This window comes from Montipora foliosa, chromosome 11 (genome assembly GCF_036669935.1).
Source record: "Montipora foliosa isolate CH-2021 chromosome 11, ASM3666993v2, whole genome shotgun sequence".
NCBI classification, from domain to species: Eukaryota; Metazoa; Cnidaria; class Anthozoa; order Scleractinia; family Acroporidae; genus Montipora; species Montipora foliosa.
Genome location: NC_090879.1, coordinates 15280403 through 15295402, shown reverse-complemented (window position 1 = coordinate 15295402; position 15000 = coordinate 15280403). Strand labels below are relative to the sequence as shown.

Here is a 15000-nt window from a genome sequence, read left to right as displayed (position 1 = left end):
ATAAACGTTTTGCGTTGCTACCATTAGGCCTAAAAACTTTTGTTTCTGCCTAATTACCGGTTTGCCTAAGGTCAGCTGTATTGGTAAAACAATGTCCTGTGCCCTGTGTTTTGTACCTGCCATGGTACTGCCATGCATACAGGAAAACTTCATATTTACGACCAAGTTTTAAAAAGAACTCTATAAATGTAGGAAATCTTCTCTAAGGAGAAACTTGAACACTGCTTACATCATTGAAATTTTCACCAGGATTTTTAATCTTTTCTCCTCTTTTTGTATTACAAAATCTTTCCTACTCGTCCGAACAAAAATATTAATATCAATGTATCGATCAAAGACCAACAATAGGCTAATTAGTTAATTAAAACATTAGCATTTTACTTGAAAAATTACGAGGAGTTTAAACCTGAGTATTTCCCTTCAGTGTTGATTTTTAAACTCGTATTACTGGTGACATTGGGTGCTCTCTGGAAAAAAGAAGAAATAAAAGATCGAGGAAACGATGTGAAACTGGAGACGACAAAAAATACAGTTTAACTGTTACTTTTTCAATTTACCCAACTTCCATATCCACAAGGAAATTCTCTGATGCACAAAGTGTTGAGTTGTGAGTGAAACGCGGCAGTGATATTCAAAGAATTGGCGATTTGGGTCATGTTATTTCTGTATTTTCTCCTCAATTTCGTCCGCCATATTGGTTGTCAACAAAAACACACCAGAACGAGGACACTGTTTCTAACGAGAGAAAATCTTGAGACGATCTGGTACCTATTTTGTATTTTTCACAATATGGCGTGAAGTTTGTGATCACCTCAACTTACGCTCTTTCAGAATGAGCGAAGAAACGAAGGATTTCATGCGTATAACCGGTGATGATGATTTCCAAGGTCGAAGTAATTCTGTTTTTAGCTGTTTAGATCAACTGGAACCTGCTTGCAAGAGTGAACTTGATTCAAAACAGACTCGGCCGCGAGCACCGATGAAAGTTCCAGATCACGTGCTGCATCCAGACAAGTGGACCAAGTACAGTTTGGAAGACGATGGCACAGAAAGAACCCCTGGCATGTCAGGCGATGCGTTAAACAGGCATGTTGCCCTCTCCTTCATGGATGAGATGCGTAAAAGGAAAGATAATTCAAGCGATCTCTCAGAATCAGATTCAGATATAGTTATGTCAGAAAAACATACCTTTTCAAAGTCTGTTACTAAGCATAAATTACAGGGAGACCAAGTACCTGTTAAGTCACAGTTTGTGGAGGGTGTGAATGTTATGGCTGAGTATACAGTTGGCAAATCTCCACCGAAAGTGGCAAGGGTCGCAAACAAGGGGCAAGCAGATGAATTACCGTCTGCAACGCAGGAGAATCCTATTTGTCTTGAGCACTTAAACGATAAAGATACAGAGCTGGACAACTCAAATAAAGTGTCAGCTCTTCCCAAGGAACAGCAAGACAAGGAAAAGTTTGCCAAAAGAAAGGTCAAGTCACGCCATGGGCTGCGTTTGCAGAAATCAGTTACAGAGGATGAATGATTTCTTCCATCTTTGACAATCTCGTTTAACATTCATTTTTCTGTTGAGGGTTTAGAAAAAAAAATCCCAGTGGCAAACATTGGTGGGGGAAGGGGGAGGGGGAGGGGGCAACTCCTCAATATTGTATTCTCCTTGGCCATATCCCTCAGATGCAGTTCCTAGCATTTTGGGGCATAAAAACTAGACTGTGCAAAACAAACAACACTCCCCAAATTGTCTTGGCAAACTTACAGTACCCTACGTGGGGAAGAGAGATTTGAGTATTAAAAAGTTATTTCTAGTTGTTAAAAGATCTGACTGTTATCGTTTTGTTATGGATAGAAAAGCCTTCACCTTCTTGTAAAAAACATAGAAAGTTTCATGCAGAGGAACGAAGACCGTCAGTAAATCCTAGGTGGCACTGTTATTGACATGTTTTATTGAGAGGGGTAGGGTAGCCCTGAAGTCAAAAACAACAAGTCAACAACAAAATTAAAAGTGAGCCATAGTTTAATAATGAAAAAGAAAATTCTGCTGGTTACTTTCATCTTCAACCAGCCTTCCTTCAAAACTTATTGCATGATATGGTCCCCAGATTTTCATGTTTACCAAAGATGGCTACCATGATTAAGCTCCAATGCTACAATGTTCCCAGTAAAAACAGTTAGACCAGGGTCTGTATTAGCTTGGTTTTGGTAAGAAGCTACATCTGGTCGTTTACCTTGTTACGTCTGGGCTTTTGATGCCACATACTTGACCCATTTACCCCGTGGGAGTGAGGAGTGAGACTTAATAGATTTTACTCTGTCAGCAGGGAATAGCTCAGGAGTCAATGAATTGAAGTATTTTGACTTTGTACTTGGTCAGCTACTGAAAAATAGGAACATCAACATTGCACTTTAAAGAGACACAAGCAAAAAATTGGCATGACCACTTTGAAATCATTCCTGCCTGTTTTGGTTCAACCCTGGACATCTAAATGATCTGCTTCCTTGTTGAAGTGGAGCCTCTTTTGGAGCTTGCAAAATTAATTGCATTACAGGTGCAAAAAGTGGCACACAAACGGTGGCAATTTGAAACTGTCGGAAACCCTCCCAGTAATTTCACCATCTTGCAGTTGAGCTTGTGAAAACACAGTGAACTGCAATTTTCTTTTTGCAATATTTTTTTATACAATCTTGATGGTCCTACTAAAACAGGTCTACTCAAACCATTTTGCGTTTTGAGCGATCATAATACTTTGATGAGTCTACTAATCCAGCTGTTGGCTGAAATTGTGGCAATTCACGAGAATAGAACTTCCTTTCTATAACTTTATCAAAGAAAGCACACAACTTTATCCAGTTCGGAGTTCCTGGCTTCAATTGCTTTGTGTCTGTACAGTTTAGATTGATCATATCAGCTCCTATTTCCTCAGCAAGATTTAATCCTCGAGATGATGTAAGAATCCTTGCAGTTCCTGCTTGATCTAGTTTCGTTCCAATAATAATAGCAGGGATCTGGTTTCCTGCAAATTGCTCTCGATCAAAATCATCACCAATGTCAACGGAGAATTCAAACCAACTGCCTTTGTTTGTGGTAGATGAAGGTTTAGACTGCTTCGAATGCAAAACATTGCCTCCATCCTTTCCTGAGCCCAGCACTTCCGTTAACCAGCGTCTAAGATTTGTAAAGGATTTCTTGTTGGTTAAATCATGGGCGAGAATCAGTCCATTGACGCCATTATAAAATATTGAACGACAGTTCTGATGACTCGCGGAGCCACCGACGTCCCAAAACTCTAGAAAGAAACTCCTCGTTCCTGGGGTGCCTTCCTTATAATCATACAGTTTAACCTCTACAGTACAGCCGATTGTCCATCCCGGATTTGAAATACTTTCGTTATGACAAATGTGATGTACCAATGACGTCTTTCCAACCCCAGAATCACCAACGACTAGAATTTTCACCTTTTCCAAGGCAGCCATTTTGACACGTCTCACTTGTGTGAGGGTACTCGGCACTAGTTACCAGTTTACCATAAGAGTGACAATGCGTTCCCAAAGAATTTTTGTTTCATTTCCTCAGAAACCACAGGGGCCCACACAATCGGATGTGTAGCAGATTGTTATCTTATTGTAACAATCGGCTACACATCTGATTGTGTGTGTCCCCTGTGTGTCTATTTTCATTTCAGGGTGAACTATTTACAAAATGAGGTAGAGTGGCCAATCAAAACAGAGCTTGTAATTGAAAATCTAAACATCTGTGACATGAGAAAACAAACTTGTGAACACGTGAACAATATAAAAGTGTCGCAAATCATCACGCTGACAAACACAAATGCGAAGGAAATGGGTCATAAATATGAAGTTTTGACTATCTGAATGATTTTGGGTTAGATGAAAGTGATATATTGTTGAAAAATCAAAAGTTATCTGTCTTCGTGTTAATGAGTAATGTGACAATCTTCGCACAAGCAAGTCGTAGTAATAAATTACGTTAACCTAAACAAGGAACCAGTTATTGTAAAGCTAGAAACTGCCGAGGTTAGATATATAGATAGATAGACATTATATAGTTGGTTTGTTTGCTTGCAGCGTGAAATTCCCACGGGACTCCCCTTGCTCCTGGACTAAGGGTGCACAGATAACCTGTGGCTTTCTAATACAAGAGGGCGTGGCGCTCCTCACGAAAGCGTCTTTTAAATGGATGTACTCCGCGCAGTGAATCACTTAATTGTTTTAATAAAGTTACCAGTTAATTGCAAACAAAAATTACATCATTCGCAAAAGTGCGCACAAATGTGCTCAAACAACGAAAAAGGGCTAATAAGATATAAAAGATAAAATCTCTACTGAAAAACACCAAAAAATTGTAATCTTTAGCGAAATTTCACTGGAAAACTAGAGTGCCAAAAACATATAACACTATATTTAAAAAGTCATTTTTTCTGCGCTCAATTTAAATACTATCCTAAAAATCTACACCATAATGATGCGGTAAACAAAAAAGTTAAGAATATGGAAATCTAGGCGAAAGGCACGAGAAACTTCATTTGCAAGTGATACGAAGATTTAAAACTATGTAAAAAACCCATCAGTTCTTACGAGGGAAAAATCCAAAAAGTCCAATTTAAAGGACGTGTGCAAAACATGGACCACCCCTGTGGACCAGGTCAATGGACCCCTTCATGGATTCGGTCAATAGACCATCCCTGGGCCCTGTAGACTACCACTCCTCATTTTGTAACGTTACAAGCAGAAAAATCTTTAGACGAAAGAGGGAAATCATCCTCGCACTTATCTGGAAATTTTCTCTTATAAACACGTGAACAATTCAGGTGGCTTCAACGGGATTGGAAACCCATGACCCTCTGCGATGCGGGTGCAATCCTCTACCAACTGAGCTATGAAGCTAAGAGAAGGTCAATTTGTTCCGGTAAAGAATTCGATGAATGAAAGGATTGTATATTTGAGGTGAAGGCTATAAACGAATCCCTTTGGAACAACCAAATTTGTGGTAAGGGTGTCTTTAACAGACAATTGCTTAAATCAGAGGCCCATAATGAACCACAGCCCTATGTTCCTGTCACGACGTTTTCACAGACAGCAATTCATTTTTTGGATTGAATTTCTTGCGAACGACGTTTTCACAGACAGCAATTTATTTTTTGGATTGAATTTCTTGGGAACGAGCCCGATGACACATCACAAGAAACCAACTTGACGTCATAGGGTCACCGAACTGGAACTGCCTTTGGCGGAAAAGGTAGTCTAAAAATAGATCGGTCTGTAAAAATACCGTGAAATAGTCTTAGCCAATAGGGTGCGTTTCTTTGCGAGGATGATCCGAAAAAGGCATCATTGATCCAAGATCAGCTGGGTCATGGTATATCAAAGAAATCCCAGAGTGGATTTTTCGGTTCCTTTTAATTCACCGTGATCCAAGTGATCTTGGATCAATGATGATCCTTTTTTTGGATCATCCCCGCACAGAAACACACTCTTAGTATGTGAGTTGTTCGCTCCTAGTTATGGGTTCCTGCTTAAATTTTCCTAATGAGTGCGAGGTTTACTTCTTTCTTTCGTCTAAAGATTTTTATTCTTGTAACTTTACAAAATGAGTGGTGGTCCACAGGGATGGTCCATGGACCCGGGGTCCATGTCTTGTATACGTCCCAATTTAAAACGTGTTGCTACAACAGCAACACACTTCATTGGTTAATATTTACAAAAAAATTACTTAGTACAAGTTATTTAAGAGTAGCGATTCCCTGAAATAACTAAATAGTTAAAAATTCCAGCGATCATATTGCTCCCCTACAAATTGCAAAAACAGGTAAAGCCAGTATAGCCACGCTACACTGTGTTGAAGCTGCCAAATCAACCGTGTGAAATGGACAATTATTAGGCTTCGGTCGTTATAACGCATTGCATTATTTTAACTCTGTTTGGGCCAATAGTTTTCTTTAAGAAAAAGGCCGGGCAGAACTAACTGGTGAGCACATCTCAAATGTATCAACCAATTCTACTTTTTAAGCAGTTAAAATAGCATTATCTTTTCACACATTTGAATTGTTTTAGGCACTACGTTTGTGCAATCTATAACAAAATTAAAGTCTCTTAGAGAAATATTTTACTGAATTGCGGGTGCACATATTGATCATTACCCTGAGAACTCTATTTTCAACAACAATTTATCGTCCTTCACATATCGAGGACCAAAGAACTCCTCGATTCGAGCGAACCTTTCATAGCCATAACCGGTGCGGCAAATGGTTTCATCAGGCTGTCGGAAAGCCGGCAAGTGATTTGCTTGTATGATCCGACTGATGTCGCGACGGTGGCTGGAATCACTCTGATCTAGGACACTAACAGTGATTGTGTCAGCAAAAGGCCAAACCAGGGAATTATCGAAGTCTCCTTTAATCATATGAATGAACAGCGCAACATGACTGCCTGTTCCACTGCCTACGCCCTTGGGGTGAATTCTTATGCCAACCAGCTTTTCCTGGTGATCATTGTACACTGCATCACTAAATATTGGTGCTTCGTTTTCGCGATGTTGATCCACTTCGGTTATTTTGAAAGTGAATGATGGGTCGAGTGCCTTTTTCTTTTTTCGAGCCTCCTGCGGTTTTGACCTGCAATATGATCATTTTTAGATATTAATAAAAAGCCCAATCACTTCAAGACTTTTCAATAAATCATGACCAAGAAAGTGGAAGGTAAATTTCCCTTAGTTCCTGAGGTATTTAATTAGACGCACGACGATTTTAGTAAGCGTCCCGTTGCTCTTCGCCCAATGTCAACGTCAACGTCACTGGCGGATGGTCTGGGAATACAGACAACCAAAGTCACAAACTGTCACCCAAACTCCAGTCCTCTACTAAAGATAAACATGAAATGAATGTGTATTTGAATTGCGGTTATAGACGAAATTGAGAAGTGATTCTCGCACTTAACTGAACAATTTAAGCAATTGTCTCTTAGAAACACCTAAACCAAATCAGTTGGCTATTTACAAGTGCAGCCGAGAAGTGGAACCAGGGACTACCAGGAACAAATTCAACGAGTGGTCAGAACGGGTCTCGAACCCGAGATCCCCGGATCTCAAGGCAAGCGCTCTAATCACTGGGCCCCCGGCCCCCCCCCCCCCCCCCCCCCCTCAACAAAATCAGTTGGCTACTGAATGGGAATCGAACACATGATCTCTGCGATGCCGGTGCAATGCTCAACCAGTTGAGCTATGAAGCCGCTCAGTTGGGAGCAGGTAAATTTATTGGGCTCATGTGTTACCACGGTGAAAGTACTAACTAGTGAATGAAAGAATTTGAAGTGAGGATCACAGACGAAAGCTGGTAAAAGTGATCATCGCACTATAAGATCGCTAGAGACAGTTGCTTAAATTGTCTATCTTTCGTAACTGATAAACAGCTGCATTTACCCTTCACAAAAAATACGCCTAACCCTTTCACTTTAACCCTTACACTTGACCTAATAGATTGTTTTCAGGTGACGTCACGGCGGCCATGTTGGTACACCTAAACAATAGGGAACTTAAGCAACGACGACGGCGATGACAACGAGAACGTCGTCTCAAAATATAAATTCGCGTTATTGTAATCATTTCGTGACTATTTTAACTATTTTAATACGATAAGGGTGTGGTAGTTCCTCAAAAACGACACTGATCGAAACGGCGCTTAATTTAGGGGAGAAGATAAAGCTTTATCGTCAAGTGCTGACGTTCCTCTTAAAACCTCAAATTTGGCTATTTCACGTTGTTAGGGACCTTAAGATCTACGACGGCGACGTCGACGAAAACGTCACCTCAAAATAGAACTTTGCTCAAGTAAAAGCCTGTCGCGATTATTCCATCTCGTTCACGTCGTACAATGTGGGCGAAGTATAATAAAAATAAGTTGGTACGAGCGGTTTCAGACTGAAAATAGAGAATGAAAGATTCTCTGTTGCATGCTCACATTCTCGTCAAAACCTAAAATTTAGTGATTTCACGTCGTCGTCATGCAAAGCCTGACCGCAAACATATCAGCTAAAATCCGTGCTGCACGTGCAGCACGATTATTTATGCTCTTTTAACCAATGATAATATCATTGTTTTGTGGCGTTTTCGTCGACGTCGTCGTCGTAGATCTTAAGCTCCCTGTTGTTTTGCTGACGACGGCAAAGAAATGGACAAAAGTAAAAATCGCACGTGCAGGGCGTGCAAAGCTATTGTTTTTGTCCACTAAATATACAAATTTGTAAAGGCCTGGTCAAACGCTCGCAACATTTCAACGCTACATCTTGCAACATTGTTGCATGATGTTGCGACATGTGTTCAACGGGCTGGCCAAACGCACGCAACATATCGCAACAGGGTGGCCAAACGCACGCAACATGTTGTGACCAACAATGTTGCAAGATGTTGCGTTGAAATGTTGCGAGCGTTTGTCCAGACCTTAACGTTCTCGTTGCCGTCGCCTTTGTCGTTGCTAATGCTCCCTACTTCCTTAATAGAACGGCGGCCATATTGAGTTCTATTTTCATGCAATCGTTTTCCTTTGTTTCGGTGGAAAAACAAGGTTACTGATTACGTGAGTGAAAACAGTCTATTGTTGTAAATGGGTAGTAAATGCTTAAATTGATTTAAAGGGACACTTCCTGTTGGATACATTACTTTCTTGACATAAGTGGCAGAATTTCTCGTTGTACTTCACTTGAAGATTTTTAAAAGCAGAAACAAATGATAAATGACGATGTCTTGACCGCTCTTCGGACAAAAACGCACTAATTTCGAATTCAAATCTTGGTGCGTGCTAACATTTCAGTTCAGTATCATGATTTGCTTTTTTTTTGGCATTTTTATTCTTTAATTACAATTCATGATATTTAATATTCTTTTACGCCTATATATACATGCCCATTTTTTTCTTACCACCAACCTGATAATCACCGAGGAACGGCATACTTTATCGAGTATTTAAACGTGTTTTTTTTTTTTTTTTTGCATAATTAGCAAACTGAATTATTTGAACCCAGGGATCATATCAAGACTTGATGAAGCAAGATCGTCCAGGTGAGTGTAGTCCTGAAAAGGACTGCATGTTCTTGGTCACACTGACTACGTTAACTTGAGCGGAAGTGATCCTCAGAGTCAATCGTATAATCTCTGACCGTATTACTCTAGTCAGTAGGGAGTTTAAGCAAAGACGACGGCTACGGCACGACAACGCCACAAAACAATAATATCATTGGTTAAAAGAGCATAAATAATCGTGCTGCACGTGCAGCACGAATTTTAGCAAGTATGTTTGCAGTCCTCTGCTTAACAACGACGTGAAATCACCAAATTTGAAGTTTTGACGACAACGTAAGCATGCAACAGAGAATCTTTCATTCTCTATTTTAACTTTGAAACCGCTCGTACCAATTTATTTTTAGGATACTTTGCCCACATTGTAGGACGTGAACCCGGGGGGGGGGGGGGGGGGACACCCATATGAAACAGACGGGGATGCTCGTCGTCTCGCTTAGGGGTGTAAATTTTGGATTTTGGTCTCGCTTAGGGTGTTCCGGGCAAAGCGCCAATATTTTATGCCACCAAGGTCTCGTTTAGGGTTCCGCGAAGTAACACAGAATTACGCGAAGAGAAACAGAAGTCAAATTTCCTTTTAAATTTTCTTTTTAGATAAAAGCATTCGATGATTATGCCTTTTTATCATTAAAACTCATTGCGTGTCGTATTTCTGTGTTTTTAAACGGTCTCTTCTAGGGGTCAAAATTTGCTTAAGCCACGCCTAGATTGGTCTCCTTTAGGGGTTAAATTCAAAATTTCCGACGAGCATCCTCGTCTGTTTCATATGGGAGTCCCCCCCCCCCCCCGGGGACGTGAACGAGACTGAATAATCGCGAAAGACTTATAATAGAGCCAAGTTATAATTTGAGGTGACGTATTCGTCGATCGTCGCCGTTGTAGTATCTAAAATTCCCTAGTAGGGAGCTTAAGCAAAGACGACGGCTACGGCAACGAAAACGTCATTCCAAAATATAACTTGTTCACTTTGTATAATACGGGCGAACTATCCTGTAACTGAATGGGTATGAACGGTGTTCAAGCCAAAACAGAAAATGACTGTTTCATTGTTATATGCTCACGTTGTCGTCAAAACCAGTTGGTGATTTAACGTTGTTGTTTTGTGGAGTACGGGCAAATAATGAAATTCGTGCTGCACGTGCAGCACGATTACTTTTCCTTTTTTAACCAATGATATTCTTGCTTTGCGGAGTTGCCGTTGGTGATGTTGCTGGCTGGGAAGACTGTGATTGGTGCTCTGTCGTTGTTTGACTGTTCTGTTGGTCAATCGTCAATAAGTCGTTTGTATGGCGCTAGCAGTAGTTGGCAACGGTTGAGTGCCTGTGTTTGTTCTTGGTTTGTAAACCAGCTCTATAGTGTGAGTCGTTGGTGGTAGTTTGTATAAGTGCCGGGTATTGCAATTAGTGGAGTCCCAGTCAATTTCGCGGTTCGTCAGTAAGTGGTGCTCAGCAGTGTTCTCGTTGAGGTCACAGTTTTTAGTCGCATAAGGATGCGGACATTCGCTCAGATTGTCGAAACGACAGACAATGTTATCGACAACAGCGGACGATCTTACTTCATTATGTTTTGTTCCTGTTCCTATTTTTTGTTAAAGTTCTAAAAAAACCCCACACAATCAAGGCTTGAAGATTGCAGTTGCACTGAAAGGCTCGCACCATTTCAAAGGGATTTTAAAAGGTGAAAACTCGGACATATACACTGTGATCAATAAAAAGACAGACACAGCGGATAAAGGAATCCACATGTCTAAGACAAATGCGGAGCAAAATGTTCTCATTTGCGTGCTTCGTATCTGTCCTTTTCTCGGGATCATGGCTACAAGTCGTTAATGATGTACAAAAAAAAAGGACATTCAAAAATCTGTTTTCCGTTGAATGAAATCATAAATCTCCTTACAACGATGTTTGATATTATTATTATTATTATTATTATTATTAACATTATTGTAATTATTATTGTTACTATTAACATTATCATTATTAGTATTATTAGTATCAATATTATTATTATTATGATTGTTAAAATTATTATTGGTCATTGAAATGTGCCACTTGCCTCGTAAGTTGTTGATTCCATTCCTTTATCTCTCTTGGACGGCAGCAATTCTCTGTGGGCTTTTCGGCGTTTCCCATAGAAGAGACTTCGCCTGGCTGTTCACCTGGTGGTAGAATTGGCGCCTGTGGTACTGCATTTCTGTCACCTTGTTCCTGTACAGGCAAGCGTGCCACATCTTCTCGGATGGGCAGTCCCTCTCCTGTAGCTGTCTCCGAAGGGCGATAGCTGTCTCCACAAGCGTTGTGGACGCTTGATCCATTAGCTTCTTCAGCAACAGGCTCCTCTTCATGGTTTCCAGGTAACCCGTTGATCTGCGGGGCACCTTCACCAGAGTGAACTCTGAAGACACTCTCCGATGCTGCGTTGCAATTAGGGCTGGTGTGCTGTGCGTCAAGTCCCATGACAGGATAGTCCCTTCCGCCGGCTTGCTCAATAGTCATGTCAGCCAGGCGCCGGTCTCTCGTTGCTCCGCTCTCAGTGGAACCACAAAGCCCGTTGTCTGGTCCACCAATCGGTTCAGTGAGTACCACAGCAGCTTCGCTCATCCCGTTGGCTTGGTTAGCCCCTGATCCCATAAGTTGGCTCTGTTCGGGCGACTGCAAGGCCCCTCCGTCACCAGATAAAATCGAGTCCGCGGCGGCATTTTCTTCAGTGTGGTGGTTCAAGCTTCTGGTGTGATTAGTGGCTGTCTCAGCAGGGAGGATCGGTTCGGCCGAGTGTCCACCATCTCCACCCTCATGTACGGGTTCGCGGCCTTCATAATTCAGATTCGCAACATCAGAGCGACTGTGAAATTTAATGAAATGCTCGTGTGAGCAAGCTCACGGATCAACTGGAGAAGAGTTATGAAAGGCTCCTAAGAGCTTCCTCATGGTATTACGTTAGCATGCACCTGCGTTTTTTTGCGGTGTTGGGAAGTTTAAGCACGAGACGTTTTTGACAACCTCGTTGCGAGGGTCTCTCTTCTCTGCCTCCGTTGACGAAGGAGGCAGAGAAGAGAGACCCAGGGAACGAGGTGCGAACGGCAACCGGAAGTGAGCTGTTTTCCTTTTCAAATTGTCTTCACGAAACCACATTTATGTTGCTAATTATTTTCCTCTATTAGTGATCATCGGGCGGTCTGGTCTTGAAAAATCTAGGAGACACTACTGTCTTGGCATACGAAATGTTTACTTCCGCTTAGCTTGCCTCAAAAAGCACCCTGTTGTCCCATTCGTAGCGGGTCAGGGGGGAGCAGGATGGGGGGGGGGGAAGGGTTAGGGTGGAGTGGGGGATAGATCTGAATGAGCTTTTACACTCATTGCCATTTAGGATGTTGGACGAACGAGCGAAATCGATCGATATTCTCTATTACGACAAAGAATTAACAAGAGAATACCATGCGAGCGGTCGTTGTTAAATATAATCTTTACCGATGATCTGGGCCCAGTCTATCTTAGTACCGAATAGCTGATGTCATGTACAATTGGTTTTCGGTTCAATGGTGATAGCTAAGCGTTCGTCGTGCTCGTGAAAAGCTGGGAGTCGCTTCTCTGCATTCACCGTACCAAGCACTTAGTTTTAGGGTTTTCTTGTTAGCTGAACACGCACCCGGAAGCAAAACACAAGCACTATCAACATTATTTATCTTAAAAATTAGAAAATCAGTCCCCAAAAAGGTGGCTAAACTGAGTGTTAAGCTTTCAGTCATTTTGAAAATGCATTATGACGGTTTGGTGAAAAATTTCCACCCCTTTTCAAATTAAATAATCATTGACTCAATTTGCGTGTGCATCACGGTGGTGTTACTGTTATCTTTTTACAGTCAGCTCGTGTAAAGAGACAGCTAAGGAGAGAAAATGTCAATCCCTGAACAATAAAATACTTTCCTAATCCCATTACAGGAAAATACTCCACGTCAGGAGCCCATAAGTAGGAGCGATCAACTTCCATACTAAGCATTTTTAAAGACCAATCTATTTTCGGACTATCTTTGCCGCAAAACAACAAAGGCAGTTCCGGTTCGGTGACGCTATGACGTCAAGTTAGTGTCGTGTGATTGGTCATCGGGATTCTGCGGGAGTCTCATTCGCGGGAAATTTAATTAATAGAAAAATAAATCGGTCTGTGAAAACGCCTTAACAGAAATATATGGAAGTTGCTCGCTCCTACTCATGGGTTTCTGTCCACGTAGAGATAATCTACTTGGCGCGTGACGTGTTTCGCGGGTCCAGTAGCCGTTGTTTCGGGTCCTGTATACATTGTCGCGGGTCCTATAGAAATAGCCCAATTTCGATATATTAAAAATAAGTCCTAAACAAAAGGCATTATCTCGAGGCTCTGGGGAATAAACTCATACAAATCCTAATAATAGGCCATTATATTTCCGAGTTCATGTCTGCCTCCTCTTCAAAGCGAGTCTAAGTGCGAAGTTTTTGTGAGGAAAATTAGTTTTCATTCATATGTAAAGTAGAACTAATTACCATCACAAAAACTTTGCACTTAGACTCGCTTTGAGAAGGAGGCAGACATGAACTCGGAAATGGCCTATTCCCCAGCCCCCAGAGCCTCGAGATGATGCCGTTTGTTCAGAGTTTCGAAGCAAGCAACCGTGGACAATCGAAAAAATATTTTCTAACAGAGACTCGATCCGTAAGGCCAGGGAAGCTTTTTTAATTTTAAAAGGCAGGACAATTGATCCCAACGGTCTTAATATCCGCGAAGAAACGTATTAGATTTCAGTTTATTATTTTGAGTGATTTCCGTTATTTTTCCGTGACTCTTAGTATTTGAATTCAAAATCTTTGTAACTGCCATGTTTTATCACATTTTTTCCAGTATTACGTCAACATCCATTTACTATATATATATATATGCACATAGAGGCAATTCAATGTAAACTCTCATTGTACCTGAAGAAGGCTGGTTTGGCCAGCCGAAATATAGTACATCACTAAAATAAAATCTACGTTGAATCGGCTTTTGCTTAAAATATTTAGTTTCTCGTTTGTTCAGGACTGAATTTCAATATATCGAAATTGGTCTATTGTCTCGGGTCCAGAAAATAGAAAACAATTAATGTATGCTTAATTTTAAGATTTTCGTTTATTTAATTGCTCAAATCTTACATATTAATTTTTTTTTGTTTAAGTGCTACTACGATTAAAAAAAATCAGTTCTCGTTTTTCTTTACATTTGGAAAGTACTTGCATTGAATGCTCAACAGGCGAAAGTTTTTGTACTAATATTAAGGCTGTTTATTTTAAGTCCACACTTGGTGCGGTTTCGACCGATAAGCTTTCAGCGATCTGGATCGAGGAGAAAGTGATGTCATTTACTCACACGACACGCGCCAATTAGATTATCTCCACGTACATGCCACTGTTATGAGCGCTAGCACGATAAAATTACATTTAAGCCCCGTCTACACGAGTAATTATTATGTGACAATTCTATGAAGCAAATTCATTTGATCGTGTAGATACTTGCCCGGTCGTTCTCCAAAGGCAGGAATTTGCCACATTTTAGGTGACGAGTCGTCTACGCGAGCAATATTTTTCGTACGTGACAACTTTTATTTGTCACAAAAGCAACTCCCATATGGAACAGACAGGGATGCTCGTCGGAAATTTTGAATTTAACTCCTAAAGGAGACCACCTGGGCGTGGCTCAAGCTTTTTGTGACCCCTAAAGGAGACCAATCTGGGCGTGGCTTAAGCAAATTTTGACCCCTAAAAACAAGTTAAAAAGAAAATTTGACTTCCGTTTCTCTTCGCGTAACTAGTCACCTCCACTTCGGTGAATAGTTGTTAACAAGAGAAAATGACGGGACAGAGAGGGAAGCTCCCGGTCCAGCCCTTGGGATATGTCATGTC

At 41.0% G+C, this 15000-nt stretch overlaps 4 protein-coding genes across 5 annotated transcripts in view; 1 reads left to right on the top strand and 3 right to left on the bottom strand.

The window, feature by feature from the left end:
* Nucleotides 1–717, bottom strand: part of LOC137976407 (leucine-rich repeat-containing protein 43-like) — a 14857-nt gene extending 14140 nt beyond the window's left edge. Inside the window, exons 1-2 of one of the 2 annotated variants that reach the window (XM_068823750.1) lie at nt 558–717; nt 407–467 (exon numbers count right to left, since the gene is read on the bottom strand). In XM_068823750.1, coding sequence (XP_068679851.1) covers nt 407–467; nt 558–656 — 160 coding nt within the window. In that variant the 5' untranslated portion in view covers nt 657–717. The remainder of the gene's footprint in view (nt 1–406; nt 468–557) is intronic. The other variant, XM_068823751.1, reaches the window with a different exon arrangement.
* A 44-nt stretch (nt 718–761) lies between these two features.
* Nucleotides 762–1862, top strand: LOC137976412 (uncharacterized). Its single transcript, XM_068823756.1, has one exon. The coding sequence runs from the start codon at nt 833–835 to the stop codon at nt 1529–1531; it is 699 nt and encodes a 232-aa protein (XP_068679857.1). The 5' UTR covers nt 762–832; the 3' UTR covers nt 1532–1862.
* Nucleotides 1863–2002: 140 nt separating this feature from the next.
* On the bottom strand, nt 2003–3507 carry LOC137976410 (rab-like protein 3). Its single transcript, XM_068823754.1, has one exon. The coding sequence runs from the start codon at nt 3475–3477 to the stop codon at nt 2716–2718; it is 762 nt and encodes a 253-aa protein (XP_068679855.1). The 5' UTR covers nt 3478–3507; the 3' UTR covers nt 2003–2715.
* A 1641-nt stretch (nt 3508–5148) lies between these two features.
* LOC137975166 (uncharacterized) overlaps nt 5149–15000 on the bottom strand; it is a 23452-nt gene continuing 13600 nt past the window's right edge. Inside the window, exons 2-3 of the mRNA XM_068822249.1 lie at nt 11147–11932; nt 5149–6635 (exon numbers count right to left, since the gene is read on the bottom strand). Of these exons, the coding sequence (XP_068678350.1) occupies nt 6158–6635; nt 11147–11932 (1264 nt within the window). The 3' untranslated portion in view covers nt 5149–6157. The remainder of the gene's footprint in view (nt 6636–11146; nt 11933–15000) is intronic.